Here is a 27,587-nt window from a genome sequence, read left to right on the forward strand (position 1 = left end):
CAGTTCTTGCCAGTTTCAAAACACCTTCATATTCATTATTCCAACTGCCCCGCCAGGTAGGAAAATCCGGAACTATTGTTCACACTTTGCAGATAAGGAATCTGGTGCTCAGAGAGGTTGAGTGATTTGCCCAAGCCACACAGTAGTAAGAGACAGAGCTGGTCTTGAACCAGCTCCCGGGCCCTGCGCGGGCTGTCTCCCTGCCTCCAGGTTGCTGTACCGCTCCATCGACTCTCACACGGAGGACAAGGGTCCCATATACAACTACCGCGTGGAGATCTCCGTCTTCTTCATCATCTACATCATCATCATTGCCTTCTTCATGATGAACATCTTCGTGGGTTTCGTCATCGTCACCTTCCAGGAGCAGGGGGAGCAAGAGTACAAGAACTGCGAGCTGGACAAGAACCAGGTAGCCCCCACCCCCCAGAGGGCGAGAGGCCGGGCGGTCACGAGGCTGAAGCCTGCAAAAGCTCCCCTTCTGCAGAGAACCCGAGCTCTGCTTAGGAAAGGAACTCCCCCCAAACCCCTGTCAGGGGACTTCTGGACCCCTGGTCCACACCTTGGCTCTAGACTCACCATTCTGGCCGCTTAGACCCTTATGCATTACCAGGTTGATGACAGTAGAGACGGAGCAAATAGGCTGGTTGGGTTTAGAAGCTGGAAGTGGAGACTGGAGGAGAGAGGAGGGCTTGGGTGAGTCCCGTCCTGACCTGGGGTCCGGGTACAGCGCAGAGGTAACCCGAGTCTAGTCAACCAAAGACCCCTTGGCCGCAAGCTATGACTTCTGGTCTGTGGACACTGGTATCTAAGACAACTGACTCAGGATGGGAAAGGAGAATCGTGGAGAGACAGGCCTCCAGAAGAGTCTTTAGCTGGAAATATCTGAGAAGACGGACTGTCAGTCAGTCAGCAAGCGTTTACCAACCGTCCCGGAGACGGAAGGAAGGAGACAGGGCCCCCTCAACTACAGCCTAATGGGGACCAACCAAACAGGGTTCTCCCTCCTTAGGGGAATGATAGAACCTCAAAAAATGACCAAGTAACATCTGGTTCAACCTGTGAAACCCCTCCCGTTTACCCCCGGTGGCAGTGTGTGGAGTACCCCCCATCATCCGCGTTACTAACGCCTCCCGTCTACCCTAGCGGCAGTGTGTGGAATAACACCACCCCCCCATCATCCGGGTTACTAACGCCTCCCGCCTACCCTAGCGGCAGTGCGTGAACTAACACCACCACCCCCCCCCATCATCCGGGTTACTAACGCCTCCCGTCTACCCTAGCGGCAGTGTGTGGAGTATGCCCTCAAGGCCCGGCCCCTGCGGAGGTACATCCCGAAAAACCAGCACCAGTACAAGGTGTGGTACGTGGTCAACTCCACCTACTTCGAGTACCTGATGTTCGTTCTCATTCTGCTCAACACCATCTGCCTGGCCATGCAGGTCAGTCCCGCGGGCCGGCCGGGGTGCCTGGGTCGGGGAGGGGTAGGGGGCAGAACGGGGCTGGGAGGTGTTGCCATTTCGCTGGCCCAGTGGGGCAGGAGGGGCACCTTCCCAAGGGGTCAGAATGCCAGGACCCTGAGCTGAGATAGAGGGCGATGGAGCACAGGTGACCTTACAATGGCGTTGATCGTCCGGGGATGCCAGCTGTGTGGAGCCCACCTGAGGCCAGGCGGCCACGCAGAGCTGACCGCGATGAGAGCAGGGCCCAGGCTGTGCCTGCCTGCATTTGCGGGAACGACAGAGAGGGGAAGGACCCACAGGGCTTCTTGAGCCCACCTGGCTCCCGCAGGTGTGGCCGGCCCCCAGGCTGCGTTCAGGAAGGTCTCTGTTGAGGGCGTGGCTGGGAGCAGGGAGCCCCCGCCTTATTTCACAGCCCCTCCGCCCCCACCCCCCACCCCCAGCACTACGGTCAGAGCTGTCTGTTCAAAATCGCCATGAACATCCTCAACATGCTCTTCACCGGCCTCTTCACAGTGGAGATGGTCCTGAAGCTCATCGCCTTCAAGCCCAAGGTAGGCCTTCTGGGACGGGCCTTCGGTCCACAGCGCAAGGGGTGGGCTTGGGTCGATGGGGGCAGAGTCTCGGCCAGGGACTGGATCCTCCTGGCAATGACCGCTGCAGCCCAGGAGCCTTCAGGGCTTGTGCCAGGCCAACTCCTTGAAGCAGACTCTCAGTCCCTGGACTGACCTGAGGTCTGGACACAGGGAGCAGGGAGGTGCCTGAGCCAGCCTCCTTCCACGGGAGGCGGACTCGCCCTCGCCCCGCACATCATCTAGAAGAGACTGGAAACCAAACCTCAACAGGCCCAGCCCCCCAAGACCCAAACTGGGTCTGTTCTCAAGCGGGCACTGCACAGACTAACAGCCTTGCTGCAGGGGCTCAGGCAGGGCCGCATTTGCTCAGGACTGGGCGTTAGTGCATCCGGGGGGCCTCTGGTTCCCCACCTCAGGGCTGCAGTCATTGCACATAGCTTCCAGCACAGGACAGACCTACAAATGTCTGTGCGTAGCTAGGTATAAGCAGCTTTTAGAAAAAAACATTGGGAGAGATCAGAGCTGAGTGAGGCAGGACAGGGTGGGTTGGCTTCTGCCTCTTGGATCATCTGTGCCCTTTGTCACTGACTGGACACCCCACCACTACCATACACACACACACACACACACACACACACACAGACTGGACACCCCACCACTACCACACACACACACACACACACACACACAGAGCCTCGAGGACGGAGGGTGACTAGGTTTGAGCAGCTCCCGTCTCTCTCCCTATAGACAGCTCAGCATCACCGTGTCCACTCCCTGGGCTTCACAGCTGCCCTAGATGGGGTGTCCTGGGGGCTCAGGGGCTTCCAGCTGCTACACAACTTTGGGGGAGTCAGTGAGAAGGGATCTAAGAGGGTATTTCAGGGCAGGTTTCCGAACCTTTTTGTCCCCACTTCTACTGGTTTTTCTAGATGCAACACAGGTCAACCCAGGGGGGCTGAGGGGCCAAACTGCATGTCCTGTATTTCACTTCCATTCAGATGCTTACCTGCTCCAGAACTAGCAGGGCCAGGAGGGATGCCCCAAGGCTGTAGTTCGGATCCCTGTTTAGTGACAGGATCCTCGTTGTCTTCTCTGAATTAATGTTCCACCAACATTTGTCAGTAACCTGCGGTGCTGCATACACCTCATTGCGTGGAATCCTCAAGACACCTCTCTGAGATAGGTATTAGCTCCTCGTCTTAGAGAAGAGGGGAGTGGAACTCAGAGCAATTAAGTGTTGTATTAATTACACCATTATTAAGTGGCAGGACTGGGAATAGAATCCAGCGTGTCTGACTTTGTAGTCGATGTAATTCCCTCCACACCAAGCCATTAGCAAGCATCTTCCTGTGCCATGTTTTCTGCTGGGGACTTTGCAGGAGGGAAACCCTTGAGGGGCTTCAAAGACAAGACAGCCGTGTTCTTACTGCACCAAGCCTCCCTCACCAGAGGGACCTGAGAGTCCAGAGTGTGGAACCCAGACTGAATGCAGAGAATGAGACCCTAATAAATGTCATTTAGTGATAATTATGGTGCTTTCCCACCTCCTCCAGGGCAGAAAATAGGCTCTTTTCACTTTCCCTTCCAAGCCCAGTCCCACTTAGGGGCAGAGAAGACCACGGAATGTCCCTGGCCATCTTCTGTGGGGCCCTATTCCAAGCCACATGGCCAGGGGGCCGGCAGGCTCAGAGCCCATAGCAGCACACCACAGGGAGGCTGGTGGGCCAGGCCATCGCTGAGCTGAGCCTCCAACTCAGATGACAGCTTCCAGGAGGGAACTGGCATGGTTTTCTCCAGTCTCATGAGATGTGCGGGTTAAATAGTTCAAAGGCTTGAGTCACTCTGCGTTGAGTCAGATGTGTTTCTGATGATGTCAGGTGCCGCTGCACAGCCCTGTGGGGTCTCCCTGAGTCAGGCTGCAGAGCTCAGGGGATGCACGAGACAGACCTGCCCTAAGGAGCAAGTGGCAGTGACGTTGCATGGGTCTAAGCCTGGAAAACACTGTCCCTGAATCCAGACCCAGGAACAAGCCAGTTACCTGGGAAGAAGCCAGTTAGGGTGCTTGGAACCATAAAGTGCCCCATCTCTTGTACATCTTGCTTTCTGTCATGAGAAAATGGGGTAAAATCAGAGCGACGTTTCCAAAGAAGTAGGACAACCACCCAGGGCATCTGCATTTCGCACACAGAGGGGTCTGCCTGTGCTTAAAGAGAAAGGGGAAAAGTCAGAGTGTTAGTCACTCAGTCGTGTCCGACTCTTCGCAACCCCATGGCCTGTAGCCTGCCAGGTTCCTCCAGCCATAGAATTTCCTAGGCAGGAATACTAGAGTGGGTTGCCATTTCCTTCTTCAGAGGATTTTCCTAACCCAGGGATCAAATCTGTGTCTCCTGCATTGGCAGGCGGTTTCTTTGCCACTGCGCCACCTGGGAATCCCTCATTAAGGAACAGATTCCAGAAGCATCACCAACATTTCCAGGCAGAAAACCAAACCAGAAAGTGTCTGCAGCTCTGGTGGAAATACTGAGCTGGCTCCACCCGACAACCAGGGCTCCTAACGTGACCGCAAGTCTGTGTTGCGTGTCTGCAGCCGTGAGCGTCAGCTGAGGAAGGGCTGTCAGAAAACAGGGATGCAGGGGTGGACATCAGACCTGACAGCAGGTGTCTGAGGCTGGCCTGCTGGGCTTCCTTCTCCGTCGCTTGGTCTCTGTGGTCTCTGTGGTCTCCGTGGTCAGTGGGTCAGTTTGTAGTCTGGCCTTGTTCTTTCCGTGTCCTTGTGGTAACTGATGTTTCTGGTCTTCATTTCCATCTGTTCTGCTCACCACTTTGAGAAATTAAGTCAGTTCAAGTAGATCTCTTCCCTGTCTGTCTGAAGAGTGGGACAGGTGACAGGCATGTCCTGAACACCTAGTGGCCAGGGGATTTCTTCCCTGAGAAGGAGAACTTCCCTGGACATTCCCAGTGCCCCTGGGCCCTTTGAGACTGTGCAGGACTGAACTGGTCAGCATGAAAAGGCTTTGTTTAGAAGGCTCTGAAGTTCACTGAGTAGCTGGAGTGTCCTCTTATGAATGGAAATTTATCAGCAAAGACAGAAAAGAACTTTTAAGATACACTTGATGATAAGCACTGAAAAATATCCAATAGCTAGGAATGCGTGTGTGCCAAGTCACTTCAGTTGTGTCTGAGTCTTTGTGACCCCACGGAGAGTAAACCGCCAGGCTCCTCTGCCTGTGAAACTTTCCAAGCTTGAATACTAAAGTGGGTTGCCATACTCTCCTCCAGGGGATCTTCCCAGCCCAGGGATCAAACCTGAGTCTCTTGCAACTCCTGCATTGGCAGCTGGATTCTTTACCACTGGCACCACCTGGGAAGCCCCAGATTCAGGCAGGTCCCCTCAAACCCTCATCCTGGGTGGTTCTGCAGTGGAGTCCTGCTGTGGACTCGGGTGCCAACAGGGCAGGGGAAGACTCTCCCGAGACCCCAGAGGAGCCCAGCTGGTTCCCATCGCATCCCATCCCACCAGGGGAGGCTGTGGGTGCTTGTGCTCTGCCCACACAGAGCTCACCTCCAGGTGCCCGGAGCACTCATCACATGTGGGTGAGATGAGTGAGTGAAGGCCTTTGGAATTTTGCTGGGGAGGAAAAGCGTAACTCCAAAGAAAATCCAGAGCAGATGTCCAAAGTGTGCATTCCTCGAACAACTTGGAGGGCCACCACCACCCACCCTGGGTCTCCCCTGCCTCCTGCTGCCCCACCTCCATCCCATACTGTTTGAGCTGAGAGGCGCCAGCCTCTTGAAGGGCAGGTCACAGGATAGAGCTGGCGGGGAGGTGGGAGGCAGGAGGGGGAGCAGCTGTGTGCCAGCCAGGCCGCCCCACTCGACACCAGCAGCCCTCGATCACCATGATGTCTAAGGACATCGTGACATCGCATACAGTTGACATTATCTCTGCAAGATGGGATTTCATTGGAGGAAATTATGCTGAAGCTGAAACTCCAGTACTTTGGCCACCTCATGCGAAGAGTTGACTCATTGGAAAAGACTCTGATGATGGGAGGGATTGGGGGCAGAGGGAAAAGGGGACGACAGAGGATGAGATGGCTGGATGGCATCACCGACTCGATGGACGTGAGTCTGAGTGAACTGCGGAAGTTGGTGATGGGAGGCCTGGCATGCTGCGATTCATGGGGTCACAAAGAGTTGGACATGATTGAGCGACTGAACTGAACTAAACTGAACTGCAAGGCAGTGGTTCCCAGTGTGACACTCCACTGCCAGCTGCGCCCACCCCCCATATCCCAGACCCATGACCTGGAGCCCAGGAAAGACCAGAGCTTCTGGAACCAGGGGCACCACCTCCCAGGCTCAGTCCAGCCAGGCTCTGACTCGGCTGGACCTCCTTCCCTGGTCAAGCACAACACTGTCTCCCCCTGCATTTTAGATTCTGCCTCCTCAGTCCTCACTAGGATTCAAGATGAGAACCCCTGAAGGAGCTTGGGGTTCTGTAGCCCACCTTCCCTCTCCTCCTCCTCCCACAGTCCTGGGCTCTGCTTTCCCCACTGCCCAGCCCCATCCCCAAAACTGACCCTGTGCATCAGGCCTCCCTGGGAGGGGCAGACTAACTCCAGCAACCCTGACAGTTGCTGGACACACTGGGCTTCCTGCAGGTGCAGTGCTCACCTGTGTCCCACCTCGCCCCCAACCATCACTGGAAGGTCGTCATAGGTGGGAAAACCTCGGCGCAGAGAGATGCAGTCATCTGCTCAGGGTCACCCAGCTAGGAAGTGGCAGAGGGAGGACTCGAACCCAGACACCCTGCCTCCAGGGCTCACGCACTACACCGCCTCCTTCGGCTTGGAACAGCTTCAGGCATGGAGTGAATTGGGGCACAGATGATCCGAGAGAGGAGAAGTCCGAATTCTCACGCAGGTGCAGTGCATCATGGGATGCTAGGGCGGCAGTCTCTCCTTCCCAGAAACAATGGGCTGAAGCCAGGGCTGGTTTGGTCCATAAGCCAGTGAGTAGAGGGTTGGAGCACTCAGGAGAAGGGATAGTTCCTAGCAGGTGCTGGCCCGTCAACCCCAGGCTGGGGGTCCACTAACCCTGCAGGCTTAGAGAAGGCTTCCAGCCCAAAGCACTATCCCAATGACCAGCCCTGCCTGGCTCTGAGGAGCTGGACCTTGAGAGGTTTGGTTCACTAGTTAAGGGAGAGCCCAGAAACCCTTTTCCTGACCCTGACTTCCACCAAGGAGAAAAGGGGTGTGTGACCTGGCTCCAGTCAGCTGGACTTCCTGAAAGTCTGTGGTATTTTCCCGGTCTGCTTCCTCCATCACCCCACAAACCTGTGTCACCCGAGATTTCCAGCAAACAAGTCCCATCCCCCTGGGGATTGGCAGGTGTGTCCTGGCAGCCACTGACCTCCTGGAAGGCGTCAGCTGTTTCTGGGGTGGGTGTGGAACGGGGTGGAGGAGGGGCTGAGAGCTGAATCAAGCCGTGTCCATGGTCCAGCTTGGAAGATTGATAGAATGGGGGTGGATGGGTCAGGGGGGCTGGCATCTTAAAGGGACCCTGTCAACCCCCTGCTCGGGCCATGTGTAAACCTCCTCTGGGTGGGAACTGGTGGGCTCTGCGGCCAGTGGAGGCCCTGGACCCACAGGTCAGATAGGTCAACCGAAGGCCCCAGCAGCACAGCCTGCAGAGGGCAAGGCAGGGCGTGAGCAGAGGGAGCCTCCAAGGGGGCGCGGCCCGGTCCCTGTGCAACCAGAGAGCAGGGGTGACAGGCGATGCTTTCATGGGGGCGGGTTGCAGGGTCCCAGGGCCTGGCTCCTGCCCCGTGCTCGCCCGCTGTTAACCTCCTGTCCACCGCTTCTGCCTGCCTTCCTCCCTTGTCTCTCCCCTCAGCCGCACTGCGGACCCAGGTGACCCACCCGTCTGTTCCAGGTCCCTCTGGTGAACCGGAGACTCCAGTCTTCCCTGCGAACAAGATGCCTGCTGCCCTCTCTCCTCCCCTTGGCCCCAATAACGCTCTGTCGCCGGGTTTTCTAGGCTGGATGCGGGACGTCCTGGACTCTTTTCTGGTTCCTGTTTCCATCCTCTCTCTGCCTGAACCCCCTACCCCTTCCCTCCTGAAACCGTTTTCCCCCCTGGAGGTAGCTCCCCAGCGTTTTCCAAAAGTGATGTTGAACACATGCACATTCGTCCTTCGTTTGGGGTCCTCACTCTGTCCCCTGCCCTCAAAACCGGCGCTCCCCATGTGCCTGAAATGCCATGTCAGCACCCAGGAGGGGTTGGTTCTTTCCTGCTCCCAGCTCAAATGGGAGAGCAAGTCTCTTTCTGCCCCAGGGGCCCTGTGATATTCAGAGAAACACTCGAGGAAGCTGACAAGATGGCCAGGGTTCCAAGTGACCCTCACTTCCCCCATGCCTTGAGCCAGCCTCCACTCCCTGCCGGTTGTCCAGAGGCTTTGTAGTGGCATTTCTGCCTACATGGGCAGAAACGCTTGGGAACTGAGAAGGCCCTGTCCCTGTGACCTGACCTCCGCACTAAGAGTAATGAGAATGGCCTGGACAGCATGTCTTGTGATCCAGCTGAAAGGGGGCACAGCTGGGAAGTGAGGGGTCGAGGAGCAGGATGGAGCTGAGAGAAATGGGCAAACAGAAGACGCCTGGCTCCTAAGAGTCAGGAACACAGAGGGAGAGTTGGCCACCCCCAGGAGGGCTAGGGAGGGGGTGCCTGGAAGACGCTTAGAGTCGGGGGCTTCCCCGGAAAGACCAAAGGGGCAGATTCCTCTCTTAAAGTAGACACATTCCCCTGGTGCTAACCCTCCCCACTCCACCCTCTGGGAGAGTAGCCACCCAACTCCTGGGATCCTGAACCGCGAGTGTGCATCCGCGTGTCCCAGAGCATTACTCCCTGACCCCTCCACTCTGAGAGGACCCGTCCTGTCTTTGTAGAGAGTTTGCCTACCTAGGACTCCTCATGGAAATGGAGACAGTCAGTCATCCACATGCTTCCAGAAATGTTTCAAAAACATGCATCTGTTCCCTTCCCCAAATACAGTGTAAAACAGGCAAAATCCACATGTGCAGGACAGGGGGGTGTGTTCAGCACCCTGCTCCCTGCCAGGCACCAGGCGTGACGGCCAGTGTGCTCCTCCCAAGAGGCCTCCTCCCAGGCCCCCACCCTGCCTGCAGGCTGTGAGAGCCCTGTTCTCTCAGGGCGTCTCAGCAGGGTGCTGGTCACAGTGATGATGCTGGGGACGGGGCTTTGGAGACTCAGTCCAGGTCCCCCACACACACATTCCCAGGCTTTGGACCTGACACAGCCTCCATCCCCTTGAAGTGAGGAAAGCCTCTGGACAGAGGCAAATCCAGGGCTAATGCCCATCCGGGGCTGGCACGAGGGTGACCTGGTTGTAGATGCTGCTCTGATGATGTGGCCCCCTCGTCATCGTGAGCTTCACCTGAGTCACCACCAAGCCCAAGGGCCTGGCCACCCACCTGGACCACACCGATGCTGCTTGTGATTCCCAGATCACGCCTCAAGGTCCCTGCCCCGTGTCACCTCCGTCCCTGCAGGCAGCCCTCGGACAAGAGAGTCGGAGGCCTGGGAGGTGCTGGGGACACAGGAAGGGTGGCCAGGGGCCAGGTCTAAGGAGGGGCACCCGGGAAGGCAGGTGGGGGGGTGGGCCGGCCGCCCCTCCTGGGCTCGGACTCCAGCAGCGCCGGGCGGCCCCGCGGGCTCTGTGCCTGTCTGTCTAACCTTCCTTTTCACTCCCGTCCTGCCGCCCCGTGTAGGGCTACTTTAGTGACCCCTGGAATGTCTTTGACTTCCTGATCGTAATTGGCAGCGTAATTGACGTCATTCTCAGTGAGACGAATGTGAGTATGACTCTGCCCAGGACGCCTCCGTGCCCCCCTCTCTCTTCACCTCCTTTGGTTTATTTTTTGGTTTCCTGTTTTACCCGCTCCAGTCATGCTTTCTCTCGCACCTGCCGCCGTCCTGGGGGACGTGAGCCCCGCCACTGTCCCCACTCCGCCGGGCCGGGCAAAGGCTCCCGCTTCTCCCGGATGCCCGCCCGGCCCCCGACTAACCCACTTTTGTCAGGCTCCGTGAGCAACAGGTGCAGGCGTGCACCTCCAGAACTGTGGAGTGGTAAGGGGTCCAGTATGCCCACATAACCTCTTTCTTTTCTCATTTTTTTCTCTTCTCTCCTTTCTTTCATGCTTTTTTTTGTTTTGTTTTCATTTTCCTCTTCCTTTTGTTTTGTTTCCTTTGTCGCTGGTTTTTCTCTCCCTCCCTCCCTCGGCTCCTCTGCCCATGCAGCACTATTTCTGTGATGCATGGAACACATTTGACGCCTTGATTGTTGTGGGTAGCATTGTTGATATAGCCATCACCGAGGTAAACGTAAGTACCGGCGTCCCGCCCTGTGACGCCGTGCCTGCCTCACGCTCACCCCCATCGCTCTCCTTTGCCTCCTCTCCTCCTCCCAGCTCATTTCCACTTTGTTATTCTCATTTGTTTGTTTAAATTGGTTTAAAGGATTTTTTTCTTGTTGCTTTATCTTGAAATTTCTTTATTCTCTTTTTCTAACATTTGGAACGAGTTAGGCCCTCCTCTCCTTCCGAGTTCTGACTCCTGCATCCCTTCCTCTCCTCTTTACAATCAGCCTGGCATGATGCACACTGTCTAGGAGGACGCAGCCCCAGGGCCCCAGAGTAAGGCAATGGAGGGCTGTTTACAAGCCCTGGGCAGCTGCCGGGGCTGCCCAGCCCCTTCCTGCTCCGGCATCCGGGAAAAGCCTCTCCTGAGGACCCCGGGCAGGCAGAGGTTCCTACTTGACCAGCCCTCTCAGCCCACCCAGCTCCGTATTCATGCTGGAAGGGCCCCTCACTGGGAGAACACTTGTATCCCTCTTCTCTGGAGAGGGCTCCTCCCCCCAGCCCCCTTTCTGCTTACTATGGAGCACCTGGCCCCACATGAACCTGCCCTGAGGACCAGCCTTGCCCCTGCCTGGCTCTCCCTGGCCCACCCCCCAGCCTGGCTCCAGGGCCTCCTGCACCTGCTCCTGGGAGCTGCCCCTCCTAGACAGTCTTCAACCCCTGCACACGCTTGTCTGTCCCCGGCATGCTCAACCTTCTCTCTCTCTCTGTAGGCGAGCCCTCTTGTGGCTGGTCTTTAACATGTGTGGTTTAGTTCCTTGTCATAGTTTTTTATTGGTTAAGAGACTTGATAATGTTTGCACAAATGTTGATGCACTGAACCGTTGAGTAACAGCTCAGAGCAGATGTTGAAGGGTTCTGATCTAAGGTGTCAGAAACCCCCCATGACCATCAGCCCCTCTACCCCAGTCCTTACCCCACCCCAAAGCTGGCTGCCAGTCACTTAACTGACATTACTTCTTGTCCTGATTCCCCATCAGAAGCCTGTCTGCCCCTTCCCGGGGATGGATGCTGGGAGGAGTCCGTTACATCCTGCTGTCAACCTCGCCTCTCCCTGCTTGACCCACTGCCCAGATTTGGTTGCCCCTCTGTCTCAGGGATCCCCTGGGGTTGTCTTTGTCTTGTGGTGTATGTGTGTGTGTGTGTGTGTGTGTGTGTGTGTGTGTGTAAACTCCCGAGTACACGCACTTCCTTGACCTTATCCGGTAAATCATTGGAGCACAAGGAAACTGAGCTCCCCCTAACCTAGGCCTCTTCTCCCTCGCACCACTCCCTGCTCCTCCATGTGGCCCCAGGTTGCTCTCGGATCCCTGTACATGCATATCCTTGACCAGGGCCCTGTGCTCAGACCAAGGGGCCCTCTCGGGGGAGACCAGGGAAGGTCAGGGTGGGCCTGCCTCTGGAGGAGGGATCTCTGTGGGGGTCTGTGCAGGAACCAAGGGCAGGAAGGTAACAGCAGAGAGGCCCCTGGTGCACAAGACACACCCAGTCCCAGGGTCTTCTGGGGTTAGGCCAGAAGGCCACTGCGGCCAGGCCCACGTCATCACTCAGCCTGATGTGGTTTTTTTTTTCTGTGCATATGCATTTACACACACAAAAATGAAAGGCAAAGGAGAAAAGGAAAGATATATCCATGTGAATGCAGAATTCCAAAAACTAGCAAGGAGAGAAAAGAAAGCCTTCCTAAGAGATCAATGAAAAGAACTAGAGGAAAACAATATAATGGGAAAGACTAGAGATCTGTTCAAGAAAATTAGAGCTACCAAGGGAGCATTTCATGCAAAGATGAGCACAGTAAAGGACAGAAATGGTATGGACCTCACAGAAGCTGAAGATATTAAGAGGTGATAAGAATACCCAGAAGAACTGTACAAAAAAGATCTTCATGACCCAGATAACCATGATGGTGTGATCCTCACCTGTAGCCAGACATCCTGGAGTGCGAAGTCAGTGGTCCTTAGGAAGCATCACTACAAACAAAGCTAGTGCAAGTCATGGAATTCCAGCTGAACTATTTCAAATCCTAAAAGATGATGCTGTTAAAGTCCTGCACTCAATATGCCAGCAAACTTGGAAAACTCAGCAGTGGCCACAAGCCTGGAAAAGGTGAGTTTTCATTCCAGTGCCAAAGAATCCTCAAGTTAGTGTTAGTCGCTCAGTCATGCCCAACTCTTTGTGACCCCATGGACTGCAGTCCACCAGGCTCCTCTGTCCATGAGATTTTCCAGGCAAGGATACTGGAGTGGGTTGCCATTTCCTTCTCCAGGGGATCTTCCCAACCCAGGGATCGAACCCGGGTCTCCTGCACTGCGGGCAGATTCTTTACCAACTGAGCTACAAGAATGCTCAAACTACCGCACAATTGCACTCATCTCACATGCTAGCAAAGTAATGCTCAAAATTCTCCAAGTGAGGCTTTAACAGTACATGAACTGAGAATTTCCAAATGTTTAAGCTGGATTTAGAAAAGGCAGGGGAACCAGAGATCAAATTGCCAACATCCATTGGATCATAGAAAAAGCAAGAGAATTCCAGAAAAACATCTGCTTCATTGACTACACCAAAGCCTTTGACTGTGTGGATCACAACACACTGTGGAACATTCTTAAAGAGATGAGAATACCAGACCACCTTACCTGCCTCCTGAGAAATCTGTAGCAGGTCAGGAAGCAGCAGTTAGAACTGAATGTGGAACAATGGACTGGTTCCAAATTGGGAAAGGAGTATGTCAAGGCTGCATATTGTCATCTTGCTTATTTAACTTAGAGTACATCAGGTGAAATGCCAGCCTGGATGAAGCACAAGCTGGAATCAAGATTGTGAGGAGAAATATCAATAACCTCAGATATGCAGATGACACCACCTTTATGGCAGAAAGCAAAGAAGAACTAAAAAGCCTCTTGATCAAAGTGAAAGAAGAGAGTGAAAAACCTGGCTTAAAATTCCAACATTCAAAAAACTAAGATCATAGCATCTGGTCCTATCACTTCATGGCGTATAGATGGGGAAACAGTGGAAGCAGTGAGAGACTTTATTTTCTCCAAAATCACTGCAGATGGTGACTGCAGCCATGAAATTAAAAGATACTTGCTCCTTGGAAGAAAAGCTATGACAAACCTAGACAGCATATTAAAAAGCAGAGACTACCGACAAAAGATCTGTCTAGTCAAAGCTGTGGTTTTTCTGGTAGTCATGTATGGATGTGAAAGTTGGACCATAAAAAAAGCTGAGCATGGAAGAATTGATGCTTTCAGACTGTGGTGCTGAAGAAGAATCTTGAGAGTCCTTGGACAGGAAAGAAATCAAACCAGTCAATCCTAAAGGAAATCAGTCCTGAATATTCATTGGAAGGACTGATGCTAAAACTGAAGCTCGAATACTTTGGCCACCTAATGTAAAGAACTGACTCATTGGAAAAGACTCTGGTGCTGGGAAAGATTGAATGCAGGAGGAAAAGGGGACAACAGAGGATGAGATGGTTGGCTGGCATCACCAGCTCAATGGACATGAGTTTGAGCAAACTCAGGGAAATAGTGAAGGACAAAGGGGGTCACAAAGAGTCAGACATGACCAAGTGACTGAGCTGACTGCTGTTTTTAAACAAAAAGTAAAGACAAAGGAAAATTTTCTAGGTTATAAAATTTCTACCCCCAAAATTGGCTGTCGGGGTTGGGGTGGTGCAGGACCCCAGGACTGGCGAGTGGCATCACATGCAAAACCACCATCTGTACACGGTTTCCATTTACAAGTCGTCATGGCCTCGAGCTCTGGAGTCCATCCCCCTGAGCCTAACAGTCAAGGGTGATCATCCCCATTGGCCAGGGAACAGGTGAGGGCATGGCATGGGTGAGGACGGGGCACTGGTGAGGTTGAGCACAGGTGAAATTGAGCATAGGTGAAGGTGCAGCCCATCAGTGCCTTTCCCGCCCCTCGACTGGAGCCCAGGCCTCCCAGGGTGGCTGGCTCCCCACACCTGGGGCTAGCACTGCTGTCTGTCTCGTCCGCGGTGCCCTTTGTTAACACGTGAATCCCACATCCCCCTCTCGTGCATGGCCTCCTGCTGGCCAGGATTGGCTCAGCCCATATGTTCCATGGTTTATATCCGAAAGAACCACAGGAGGTCTTTTATTTTCAAAACAAGAAGTTACAGGCCAGCTCCCCTTCCAGCTGGAAGCCACTCAGCTCCTCCCAGGCTTCCTTTGCCCACGCGCACGTGGAGATGCTCCTCACTCCATAGATGGAGGAGTCTATCAGAAGTCATGGGGAGGGTGGTCCGGAGATAGAACGGGGACAGTGCCTGTAATGGAGAGCAAAGCGGGGACTGGAGACCCTCCATGCAACCCCCACTGTTTCCCTTCCCTCCCACACATGCAGTTAGGAGATGCACCTTGTCACCCCAGGCAGGGGCCAGAGGGCTGGAGTCCTAATGCTGCTCCTCCATGGTCTGGGGAGTGTGATATTACTGCCAGGTATTGAAGCTCAGCTAAGAGCGTTCATGTAGAAGCCTGGCATACACTGTAGAGCGCTGTTGAAGGGGAGAGAACGTGGCACCAAGCCAAGGACATTCTTTCCAAGCTCCCTGCCAATACCCCTGCCAATCACAGACTCACAGCCCTTGTTCCCAGAGGCGCTGAACTCTTGGTTGGCGGGTGTGGCAGGATCAAGGCAAGCTCACTGACTCCTGCCTGTAACTCAAGCCAGGCAGGCCTGGCCTATAGCAGGGACATGGCCCTGCACCTGGACAGCAGCCAGAATCAGGGGGTCCAGTTACAGGAACAGCGGCACTTCATCCCCAGGCAGGGCCCTCTACTGCAGGTTCTGCCTCCTGTCAGCAGCAGCCTGGGGCCTGGCGCTCCCTGGGGCAGGGAAGAGCTCGGCACCAAGACTTTGCTGGGTACTGCTCCAGCTCCGCCCCCCACCTTGAGTTTTCTAGTTCTCCTTTCTTCACCAAACCTCCCTTCTGGGATGAACGTTCCATTCCAGCCTTAGGATTTCTGGAGGCTCCTCATCTGTAACTCCTCATCTTTGACTGTCTTTCCTGAAATCACCAGATGCTGACTTCACCCCTCTAGATACTGCCCAGGTTCAGATTCACCCCCTTCCCTTCAACAGCTCCGTCCTCCCGCCTCTCCCAGGCTCTGGTGCCCCCTAGGGAGGTGGGCTTCCTAGGAACCATCATTGCCTTCTGTGTGCCGGGCACCTGGGATCCCTCGTGGACCAAACAGAAGCCTGTCCTCAAAAGCCAGCATCCTTGAGCCAGGGGATGATCAGGCACAGAAAGCCGGAAGTCTCACAGTATGCGAAAGATGAGAAGTACCAAGTGAGAGCATCAGAAGGTGGGGAGCAGAGAAGACAGGTGCTGTTCTCGGAAGATGAGCTGTAGTGAAGAGGTGAGTCTAAACAAAGCAAAAACCTAAAAATGGAAAGAGAACACGCTGCTACTTGGTAGAAAAGCTATGACAAACCTAGACGGTATTAAAAAGCAGAGACATCACGTTACGGACAAAGGTGTATATAGTCAAAGCTATGGTTTTTCCAGTAGTGATGTATGGATGTGAGAGTTGGACCCTAAAGAAGACTGAACACTGAAGCATTAATGTTTTCGAATTGTGGTGCTGGAGAAAACTCTTGAGAGCCCCTTGGACACAAGATCAAACTAGTCAATCCCAAAGGAAATCAACCCTGAATATTCATTGGAAGGACTGATGCTGAAGCTCCAATACTTTGACCACCTGATGCAAAGAGCCAACTCATTGGAAAAGACACTGATGCTGGGAAAGATTGAAGGCAAGAGGAAAAGGGGGCGACAGAGGATGAGATGGTTGGATGGCATCAGCTCAATGGACATGAGTGTGAGCAGGCTCTGGCAGATGGTGAAGGGCAGGGAAATCTGGCGTGCTGCAGCCCATGGGGTCACAGAGTCAGACACGACTGAGCGACAGCAGCAGCAGCAAAGACCTGAAGCAAGTGCGGTGATGCCCTTGTGGGTCCCTGGGCAGGACGAGCAGGGCGGGGGCTCAGGGAGAGCACCAGCTTTGGGGCTTCACCTGAGCACGAAGGGGAGGTTTTGGCACCTTTAGGAAGAGGTGTCCATGGTCCAGGGACCTGTTTGCTGTGCACAGGAATCAAGGATGAAGCCACTCGACCATTTGGAAGGGGGACACAGCGATCCAGGCATGAGGCCTCTGGCTCAGGACAACCCCCTTGCTCTGGAAGATGCCTTGGATCCCACCATGTGACCGGAGGAGGCCCCGGGCCCCAGCTGTCCATGTCTGTGGCCCAGATGCCTAGCCCCTCCCGACACGGCACCTCCTCCTCCTCCTCCTCGTGTCCCTGAGGAAGCCCCCGCTCCTCCTCTGTCCCTCAAGTCTCAAATTCTTTTTCCAGAAGGAAATCCGTGGAAGCTTCCAGGGGTTCAGCCAGCACCTCCCCCCACCCGCCCCGCAACCTCCCTCCCCTGCTGACAGTGACAGGAAGTGTTGGGAGGCCCAGGTCCTTCGTCAGGAACACAGGTGTCCCTAGCTGGGGACAAGGAAGCCATGTGGCCAAGAGCAACAACTCGCCTCAGGGCTGGACACCTCCTGGCAGGTCCACGTGTGGAGATCGGGGGCCATGGAGTCGGAACACTCACGTGGGGATGCTTGGACACCCGGCCTGTGGGCCAGTGGGGCTTGGAGACCAAAGGGCACAAGAAGTGTGGAGCACCCCCGCGCACACCCACTGCCTGCTGAACAGGAGGAGAAAGTGGGCGGAGGGGACACGGATGGGACAGGACTCAGCTCAGAGCTTCCGGGATGCATGCTGGGGCCCCACGTGGGTGCTGCCCACCTGGCTCCTGGAACCAGCTGTCTTTTAACCACACACCCATGGGCCTGGCTTCCAACGACTGCCCTCACTGGCTCCCACTTTGGCCATGTCCTGAGTCAGAGCGTCTGCTGCACGCCCACCCGGGCTGAGTCAGAGCCTCCCTCCCTCCACCCAACCCACAGACCATGCCTGGCTCCCTGCCCAGCTTCCCTGCCCCCACCGCAGCCGAGGGGCCAGAACAGACGTCAGTGTCCAGATGGCAGTGGTCTGCCTGGCCTGGGTTGCTTCTGAGGTCGATTAAATCAGACTGATGGTCTCGGGCCAAGCTGAGGGGGGAGCCATGATCCTTGCCACCTTCCTGTGCCGCCCCCACCCCCGCTCCTGGAGCCCCTTCAAGCCCCTCCCCTCCTCAGCGCCATCCCCACCCAGTGCCCCCAACAAGCCACCAAGGCGCCTTGTTCCCAAAACACTGGTCACAGAGGGCGGTATTGACTCAGGAGGCTGCCTGCCAGGAAGTAACAATGCCTTTAAAAGAACAGAGGTGAGGCTGGACCTAGCGAAGCACCTTGGGTGTGGACGTGAGGCCTTCAGGAGCACGACCCCTAGTGAGAAGGTGGACCTTGGCCTCCCCCTGTCCTGAAGGGCACTTTCTCCTCTGCTTGTAAGTGAAGCTGGCCCCGAGAGGTTGAGCAGAGCCCTGCTTGCCCGCCATGAGCGGGGCCCCGACAGGCCGCAGTCCAGGTGGACGCGGGGAGCCGCTTCCTGAGCCTAGCCTCCACCTGCAGAACGAGGTCCATGTGCTGGGCAGCAGATTGATCAGGCCTCCAGGGTAGGGGCAGAGAGTGTCCCCAAGTCAAGGCCTGGAGGAAGATCCTTCCCTCGGGCCTGAGCCAAGAGGCCCCTGGAGGGGGTTCTCAGCCTGGCCATATTAGCTGTCCAGCGTCCTGACAGCCAGGACCCAATGGGGACCCACTCGCTCTGAGCCTTCTGACCAAGACCCTTTCCCTTTCTGTCATCTCATTTCCTTTCTTTTTTTTTTTTTAATTTAATTGGAGCTACTTTACATTGTAGTGGTTTTGCCATACATTGACATGAATCAGCCATGGGTGTGCATGTGTTTCCCATCTCATTTCCTTTCCTCTCCTGCCCCATTCTGTTTTTCTTTCCACATGCAGCCCCCTGTGCGTGCGTGCTCTGTTGCTTCAGTCGTGTCTGACTCTGCCACCCCGTGGACTGTAGCCTGCCAGGCTCCACTGTCCATAGGGTTTTCCAGGCAGGAATACTGGAGTGGATAGCCATTTCTTCCTCCAGGGGATCTTCCCGACCTAGAGATCAAACCCGCATCTCTTACGTCTCCTACATTGGCAGGTGGATGCTTTATCACTAGTGCCACCAGGGAAGCCCTTCAACCCCCCTCTGCCCTAAATCAGACGACTGGACAGAAGGAAGCAGGCAGGTCACAGCCCTGTTCCGCCACACGGCCAGCCCTCGAGTCAGCCCGTGATGCTTGTCCCCAGCAGCCAGCTCAGCCAAAGACCATCCACAGCTGAGGGACCTCAACTGTTCCCTAAGCTCGTGGAGCAAGTGAGGGAGCCAATCTCTGGCCCCAAAACACTGACCACGCCCCCAAAGCACTCACTCTCTCGTCACTTCCTGCTTCTGCTTATTCGTTTCCTTGAGTCTGTTCTCCACCCATCAGCCTCACTGTGTCCATCTCTGTCTCTCTCTCTCTGTCTCTATGTGTCTATCTGCCCCACCCCACACCACCCACATATGGGACTTTGTGTTGTGAGTGCTCGTGACAAGCTTACTTTGTTCGAGCTCCTCTTGTTGGTTGTCTGCTTGAATGACTGTTCCTCCCAAGGAAGATAAAACAATCCTAGTAATCTTGTAATCAGCCCCGTGTAGTATGAATTCTGTTGGTAACAGCACATGGCAGGCTATCAGGCTGCAGATGAACAACAGTGTGGCTCCTGAGGCTCCAGCCACTCCCTGCATGACTGCCAGCACAAACGGGGCTCCCCAGTTCAGCCCCCAGAGTCCTGCAAGGGACATGGATCTGATCCCTGGCCAGGAAACTAAAGTCCCATGTTCTGGGCAGCACAGGCAAAAAAGAAACAATGAAAAGTTATGCTTAAAAAATAACATTAAAAAAGCCTAATATCCCAGAGGAAGAATACTGAATGTTTAAGAAGTAAAATAAGTAGTTTTAATTCTGTCTTGGCCAAGGCTCATTGGGCTGGGCCAGGTGACCCAAGTGGGCGGGCCCTCTGAGTCAGCCCTTCTGGTCCCATTCAGGCTGCGGTTGACCAGAAGACTTCAAGCCTCTGCCCAGGGATGTTAGGAGTATGGGCAGCTCTGGTGGTTTTCAGGGTGCATCCAGATGGAAGCAGTGGCCAGAGCCCCAGCCCTAAATGTGTATGGAGGCCTTGTGCCCCTCGCCCACAGAACCCCTGAAACACGAAGCTCCTGGGTGTTCATGCGGGGCACAGGCCCAACCAACCAGAAGCTTCCCGCGTGCATGCGTGTGCGTGTGTGTCTGTGTCTGTCTCCGTGTTCCGTCCCGGCCTGCTGTTCCGGCCCTTCCTAGATACCCGCCCCCTGCAGGCATGTGGGTGGACCTGGCAGCCAGGCCCCTCGAGGAGCAGGGACAGCCCTCAGCCGTGGTCCACAAGTGACCAGAGCGGCGTCCTCTCTCTTCCCTCCTCCTCCCATCCCTCATCCTGTGTCCCCGCCAGTCCACAAAAAGGACACCTCCCAACTTGCTTTGGGAAAAAAAGGAATTTGCTGAGAAATCTATTACCAAAGAAGAATTTTCAGCCTGTGAGCAAATATCTGGTTGTGCACAATTCCGTCCTTCAGAAGCCCTGTTATACGTTGTCTTTGTTTGTACCTTGAGAACAAAACACAGGAGCAACGCTCTGACAGTGGAGGGCGGCTGTGGAGGTGGAGTGAAGGTGGAGTTGGCAGCTCTGGGGGCCAGGACCGTCCAGGGGCCAAAGGGCAAGGTGCCTCCCCAGGTGCAGCTCTGGGCTGCCCAGAGCTCGCCTGCAGCCAGTCCCCTGCCCCCTAGTGAGCCCGTGGTCAGGCCTGTGAGGACAGCTGCTCAGGGCATTAACACTAATGTCCTCAATTGTGTGTAGGGCTTTCAAATTTAAAAACCAAGTCCACACTCGTTATCTCATGCCTGTGGCCACAGTCCATACCCGGGGACCAGGAATCTCAGCTCGAAGGCTGGCCCTGCCACACAGGGGTACCCAAACCTCGGTCCTCCCTGGAACCTGGAGGGTCACCGCCCCAGGGCTCCTTGGCTCAAACACCTGTGGGCCAAAAGCTGCCAGGGGCACAGGCAAGGCCTTTCAGCTTCAGCTGGCAGTGCTGGGTAGGTGTGTGCAGTGCCAGCCCCTGGAAGCTGTCTCAGGACACAGAGCTGATTAAAAATACACAAAATCCACCTTCAAAATCCAGAAGACCTCAGTGATAACGAGTGTGAATTAGTGTGTCACCAGAGATGGTTCTGGGCAGAACACCCAAGAGCCTAGCTGGGTGGGAGCCGGTGGCGGACATGCCCCGTGCCTGCCAGGCCGGGGCCCCGGCACCTGGCCCTCCTGCCCTCTGCTGCCACTGGGTTGCTCCTGTGTCGCCGAGACCTGGAACGCGGGCCTCTTCCTGGGAGACTCATTACAGCTTATCTCTGTCTGCCTTTCTTTAAAGCCAGCTGAACATACGCAATGCTCTCCCTTTATGGTAAGACCGAGCCTCCAGACCACGCTCTCAGCTTCTGTGACCCCCCCTAACGTCCCCACTGCCTCCCCCAACCCCCGGCATCTCGGAGCCCAGCCCCGATGCATGTCACCCACCCGTGTCTGCCATGCGCCTTGCCTGCCTGGTCTGCGAGCTGTCAGTGCTGTTGGTGTGATGTTTCGTCCATGAGCTTTCCTGTGGGTGGCAATTCACTGTGACCTTGACCGTCTGAAAAGCCACTGGGAGAGAATCAGACCAGAGGGCCAGTTCCTGTTAAACATCCTGAGGACCTGCTTGTTGGCATCTCCAGCCTTAATCTGGTGTGGGGTTTGCACGGGACACTGGCCTGCACCATGGCGAGGCCCCTGGGAAAGAGGAAGGAGAGGTCATGTAGTGGAGGTGGAGAGGCAGGGGGTCCCTCCTGATCACCAGCTCCTGGGAGCTCTGATCAAGGCCCCAGCGAGAGATTAAGGTGGGATCCTTACCTATGAGGGGCATTAGAATGGGCCACATGCCTGCATCCCTTAAGCAGGCTGTGTGGTTGGGGCCACCCCTGCTGCAGGAGTCTTTGACTAAAGTGACAGAGTAGCCACTTCAATTGACCTTGAAGTCACCTTGGAACAGCTGTCTCCAAGAGGCTGCAGTGAGACTTCGTACATGGAACAAGTGTGAGTTTGTAAAAGGACTGGAATGTGGGTTGATTCCCCAAGCCCCGAAGTGAGCAGATGAGGCAAGACCCAGGATGGCATTCCTTGACAAAGCCCATGCCCATGGCTGGAAGGGCTGACCCTGGCCGTCCTGCCCCTCGCCTGGTCAGTAGAGCGTTGGGCACCTGCAGTGTCGGGCGCCCAGGACCACTCAGGCCGCAAGCTCGAGTTTGGCTATTTAACAAGTCAGATGTAGATGCCCCTGTGGCACCCACTTCCCAAACTCACCGCATAGCTGAGGTTCCATGTGCGCTGGTGCTTTCTTCTTCCTCTCCTCCTGAGCATGGTGGGGTAGGGGAGTGCCGACGGCCAAGTTACAAATCCCTGAGCCTCCTCTGCATCCTCCTCTGGTGGACACAACCTTCTTTAAGGAGAGAAAGTAGAATTTCAAGTATGCAAAGAGGAAGGGCATCAAAGACTTCAAACCACACAGGCAGATGGTTTCCCATATTGGGAGATGGGCAGCCTGCTGCCAGCTCCTCCCAGCCCTGGGCCTGCCTGGAGAGCAGCTTTGGTTCAGAAAGAAGGCTAGGTGAGCCTCTCCCGGGGCAGAGCAAGGTGTGCGGGTATCTGCAGAACCTGCTCCTTGGGGTGTCCTATTGTGTTGGAGATGAGAGGAGAGGCCCCTGGAGCAGCCGCAGGGTTAGACACGGGACGCGAGGGCTCCCATGCTGGTGGGATTTTCATGGGTGTTGTCAGGCCGGATCTGACCTGGAGATGGTTAGAAGTAAAGCCAGAGGAGCTGAGAGTTGAGAAGCGGTGGCCACACAGGGCCCAGCAACAACCCAGAGACGCCTCCAAGCAGGAGGCCTGCGGCAGGAGCAGTAACAGGAAGCCCAAAGGTCCGTTCTCTCCTGGTGTCAAAGGGCTGGGGGCTGCACTAGCGCTGGGGAGCCAGCCAGCTCCCGGGGCCAGCACCCCCAGCTCTCTGTCCCATGTGGGCAGGAGGGGGTCAGGGGTCTGTCTGTGCTGAGTGCCCTGAGGTCTGGAGGCAGACGGTGACAGGGCAGCCGGTCTTGTCCCTAGACCTGGCCAGGCGCCTGCCGGCTCTGGCCCCCGCCCCCTCCAGGACACCCTGAGCAGGGCCCCTTGGTCCTCTCACACCCAGGCCGGACTCATCCAGAGCTCACTCTTGCTGCCCTGGCCCACCCAGCCCATGCCCCCAACCCTTCCAGGTCTGCAGCCTGGAAACGAAGGCTCAAGGCGGGTGGAAGGCAGCAGGGGGGCAGCCAGGCCTGGTCCCAGCACCAACACCCCAGGCCAGCCCGCAGCCTGGGCGGGGGTGCTATGTAAAGTTGGGGAGATGACACCTAGAGTGCCGAGTCTGGGCAGCCAGGGAGCAAGACCCCTCCGTGGGCAGCCCACCAGGACCCCAGTGCCACCTGGCAGTGAGCCGGTCCCACTGGGAATGAAGGACCCTGAGCCGGGCCGGGTAGGAGGGAGACTGGGGCCCCTGGAGTGGTTCTCAGCCTATATCTCAAAGCAGACGGAATTCCTACAGAATCACCTGTTCCCCCCACCCCGCCCCACAAAGAGGTGGGGAAGACTAGGGGTGCTGGGGAAGACGATCGGGGCCAGGGCACTGCTGGGCGCTGCCAAGGCCAGGGGCTGGCCCTCCCACCCCTGGGCGCCTGAGAGTCTAGTGCAGCCCACCACCCCGCTCACCTCTACCCCAACCCCGGGCCGTGCCGAGCAGCCTCGCCCGCCCACCCGCCTGGTAACTGCTGTGTTAACGGCCCCAGAACGCGGAGGAGAACTCTCGCATCTCCATCACCTTCTTCCGCCTCTTCCGGGTCATGCGTCTGGTCAAGCTGCTGAGCCGTGGGGAGGGCATCCGGACACTGCTGTGGACCTTCATCAAGTCCTTCCAGGTAGCCAGCCCTGCCCACCCCCCAGCTCCCCCTGGATGGTGCTCCCAGCTTAGGCGTCATCAGCATTGGGCAGTTAACACCTCCCAGAGGCGGTCCAGCAGGGTCTGCTCTTCACACCTGCTTGCAGACTTCGCCAGACTCCCCAGGAACTGTTGTCCCCGAGGGGGCTCAGGGCTGCCAACTGCAGGGTTGATCTCTGCTCCCAAGAGTCACTTCCTCCTAAAAGTGGGACAGCTGGCCCTGGCCCTGCCCTGTCTAACGAGTCTCATACACGTCTGAGGTTGGAAGAAGTACAGCTGTTAGGTCCCCGAACTTCCTGAAGACACTGGCATAGGGACCCCTGTACCTGAAACTCCTGACTGTGGGCTTCCTGAGACAGAGATCCCCAGTATGAAGGGGCCCAGGGACAGGCTCAGGGTGGGTCCTCACCTGAACATGTTGCAGGACTGAAGTTGCAGCCAGAGGAAGAGGCCGGGCTGTCGGGGCACTCCACCCCACCCACCAGGACAGGTGCCTCCCCACCCCCTCCCGGCCATCTGCTCCTGAGGCCTGAGTGGTCTCAGTGGGGATCAGGCCTAGGCATACCCCAGAGTCCCATAGCCACGGTTGACTACAAACTCACCCACCGCCGACGGTTCCTAGACTGGGAAGGGGGCTGAGGAGCAGGCCTGAAGGTGGACGGACACCCCATGGGCCTGAGGCACCACCTGGAGGTGTGCAGGCTTCGTCCATGCCCTGCAAGCCCGAGGCCTCCCCAGGAGGAGGCAGGGACACTGAGCAAGTGAAATGCAGGGACCAGCCACAGGCCAGTGCTGCCTGAGCATTTTGTGGGCCTTAAGTCAGCCAGACCCCCAAATCCCTGAGGTCACTACTTTTCCTCGCATTTCTCAGGTAAGGACACTGAGGCTCAGAGAGGTTAAGCCTGCCCAGCACCCATAGCTATGCTGGTGGAAGCAGGCTTGGGCCAGGATCTCGCTCTTGTTTAGGGCCCCTTGGTCCTGCCTTTGCTGCACCTGGGGAACAGCTTATAGCTGTGGGGGGACTGGTGGGCATCCCCCTGGCCCTCCAGCTGCATGAGGGCAGGCAGGCAGCAGGAGGGCGTTGTGCTCACTCTAGAAGTTTCTGCCAAGGGGGCATCATGCTGTCTCGAGCTCAGCGCCCAGCTTTCTGGGTCCCCCACCCCAGATCTCAGCTGCCTGAAATCAAGGGGAAGGGAAGGGTCAACACCAGGCTCAGGCTCCCCTCAGTGCCCAGAACATCTGTCTGACTCCTGGAAGTACCTCCAGAGCCTGGCAGCAGCTGGTGGCTCCAGAGATGCTGCCGCAGGGAGGGGTCCCGCCACTGGCCTCACGCACGCATGTCCCACAGGCCCTACCCTATGTGGCCCTCCTGATCGTGATGCTGTTTTTCATCTACGCCGTGATCGGGATGCAGGTAGGACGGACTCCTGGCCCCCAGCCCACTTCCCCTAACTCCCCTCTTCTGGGGTCAGAGAGATCACCGGAAGTGGAACTCCTCCCCCCACCCCCATGGTGTCCCATGGGTGCGCAGCTCAGAGACCCTCTCTCCCCATGGCCCACTGGATTCTGCTTCCTATAGAGAGTAACTCCCCCAAGTTACACAATGATTTGTTAATTATTCCTCAATGAAGTTTTCTTTTAAAGAGAAAAATGTTGTCTAGAATCTGCAGCCAAAAGAGAGGAAGGCCAGTGAGCCTTGCCCCTGCAAGACAGAGTTGCAGTCTCTGCCTCCACCAGCTCTCCCAGGGCCCCTCCCAAGGGCTGGGGGTGCTATTCTTGGATGTTTGTTCAAAGTGGAGGGCTGGGATGGGGGCTGGACAAGGCAGCAGGTGCCTGCCCCCACAAGGCCCTCTGAACTTTGTTCAGCTTCTGAGCCAGTCTGTCCAGGGTCAGCTGTGACCCTTAAAAAGACCACTGGATGCTGGGTGGGAACCAGGACCCCTGTGTCCATGACTCGCTGACCCCATCCTCCCCGCTGCCAGGTGTTTGGGAAAATCGCCCTGAATGACACAACAGAGATCAACAGGAACAACAACTTCCAGACCTTCCCCCAGGCCGTGCTGCTCCTCTTCAGGTGGGTTCTCTGACAGCCGAGGCCCGATGCAGCCAAATAAATAACTATTTTAAAAAGGAAGACAACCTCTTTCATGTACAGATAATGTTCTGGTCTGGGCAGCCTGCCATAACAAATGCCACGGATGGATGGATGGATGGAGAGGCACAAACAGCAGGTGTTTTTTCCCCACATTTCTGGAGGCTGGAAGTTCAAGGTCAAGGTTACCAATGATTCCCATCCTGGTGGGAGCCTCTTCCTGGGCTGCAGACAGTGTCCTGTTGCCTGTGTCCCCACGCTGTGGAGAGAGAGGAGAGCGCGTCTCTTTCCTGCTCTGATAAAGATGCTGCTCCCATCATGCACCCCCAGCCCCACGACCTGTTCTAAACCTAAGTGCCTGCCAGCACTGTCACACTGATGTTTGGGGCTGCAACATGCGAATTCTAAGGGGACACAAACATTCCCTCCATATCAGGCAGTAGCTAATCCATAAATATAACAGATGAGCTCATACACTATCACTGTCTCAACACAATACTACAAGTTTTATCCCTTGCAATAAGACGAGAAAAGTAAACCAAAGGGCAAGAATTCAAGAAGAAACAAACGCCAAAGAAATGGATTGCCAAAGACCTGAGAAACAATGCAACTTAGAAATGAGCAGAGAAGTTGAGGATTGCTCCAAAGAAAATATGTGAATGACCAGTGAGCGCATGAAAGATGTTCACCGTCACGAGTCATCAGAGATCTGCAAGTTAAGACCACAGTGAGACCCCACCCCACCCCATCAGGATGGCTCCTGTGAGAGCACAAGTCCTGCTGAGGGGGCAGAGATAGTGGGACGTCTGTGCAATTCTAGTGCGAGTGTGAAAGGCCAACAGCCGCTGTGGAGGAACAGTATGATGGTTCCTCAAAATATGAAAAATAGATGAAAAGTTCCGTATGGCCCAGCAGTTCCACGTGTGAGCATATACTAATACCTGAAAGAATCGGAAGCAGGGCATCAAAGGGACACCTGCACCCTTGTCTTCGTGGCAGCCGCATTCCCAGTAGCTACAGCACGTCAGCAACTGTAGGTCCTTTGAGAGAAGAATGGATGAGCACAATGTGGGTACAACACAGTGGAACGTGATTCGGCCTTAAAAAGGAAGGATGTTCTGACACCTACTATGACAGAGACAAACCTTGAGGCCATGATGTTCAGTGAAACAAGTCACAAAAGGCCAGGTTTCCTGTACGATTCCACTTACGGGAGGTACTTGGTCAAAATCGTTGTTGTCGTTCAGTCGCTCAGTCATAGCGGATTCTTTGCGACCCCGTGGACTGCAGCATGCCAGGCCTCCCTGCCCTTCACCGTCTCCCAGAGCTTGCTCAAACTCCTATCCCTTGAGTCAGTGACGGCATCCAACCATCTCATCCTCTGCCCTTCCCTTCTCCTCCTGCCTTCAGTCTCTCCCAGCATCAGGGTCTTTTCCAGTGAGTCAGTTCTTCACATCAGGTGGCCAAAGTATTGGAGTTTCAGCTTCAGCATCAGTCCTTCCAAAGAACACCGAGGACTGATCTCCTTTAGGATGGACTGGCTGGATTTCCTTGCTATCCAAGGGACTCTCAAGAGTCTTCTCCAACACCAAAATTCAAAAGCATCACTTATTCGGCACTACGCCTTCTTTATGGTCCAACTCTCACATCCGTGCATGACCACTGGAAAAACCATAGCAGCTTTGACTATATGGACCTTTGTTGGCAAAGTAATGTCTCTGCTTTTTAATATGCGGTCTAGGTTTGTCATAGCTATTCTTCCAAGGAGCAAGCGTCTTTTAATTTCATGGCTGCAGTCATCATCTGCAGTGATTTTGGAGCTGAAGAAAATAAAATCTTGTCAGTGCTTCCAATTTTCCCCTTCTATTTG

The 27,587-nt window shown here is 55.5% G+C and overlaps 1 protein-coding gene across 7 annotated transcripts in view; it reads left to right on the forward strand.

Moving 5' to 3' along the window:
* Positions 1–27,587, forward strand: part of CACNA1C (calcium voltage-gated channel subunit alpha1 C) — a 462,078-nt gene that overhangs the window by 412,077 nt on the left and 22,414 nt on the right. For 3 of the 7 annotated variants that reach the window (XM_042248240.1, XM_042248241.1, XM_027968047.2), the window contains exons 27-34: positions 211–412; positions 1,284–1,442; positions 1,904–2,014; positions 10,358–10,441; positions 20,998–21,030; positions 23,477–23,605; positions 24,974–25,039; positions 25,608–25,699. In XM_042248240.1, coding sequence (XP_042104174.1) covers positions 211–412; positions 1,284–1,442; positions 1,904–2,014; positions 10,358–10,441; positions 20,998–21,030; positions 23,477–23,605; positions 24,974–25,039; positions 25,608–25,699 — 876 coding nt within the window. Of the gene's footprint in view, positions 1–210; positions 413–1,283; positions 1,443–1,903; positions 2,015–9,828; positions 9,913–10,357; positions 10,442–20,997; positions 21,031–23,476; positions 23,606–24,973; positions 25,040–25,607; positions 25,700–27,587 lie in introns of all 7 variants that reach the window. The other 4 variants (XM_042248242.1, XM_042248243.1, XM_042248246.1 and 1 more) reach the window with 3 other exon arrangements.

The sequence above is a fragment of the Ovis aries genome, chromosome 3, assembly GCF_016772045.2.
Source record: "Ovis aries strain OAR_USU_Benz2616 breed Rambouillet chromosome 3, ARS-UI_Ramb_v3.0, whole genome shotgun sequence".
Lineage (NCBI taxonomy): Eukaryota > Metazoa > Chordata > Mammalia > Artiodactyla > Bovidae > Ovis > Ovis aries.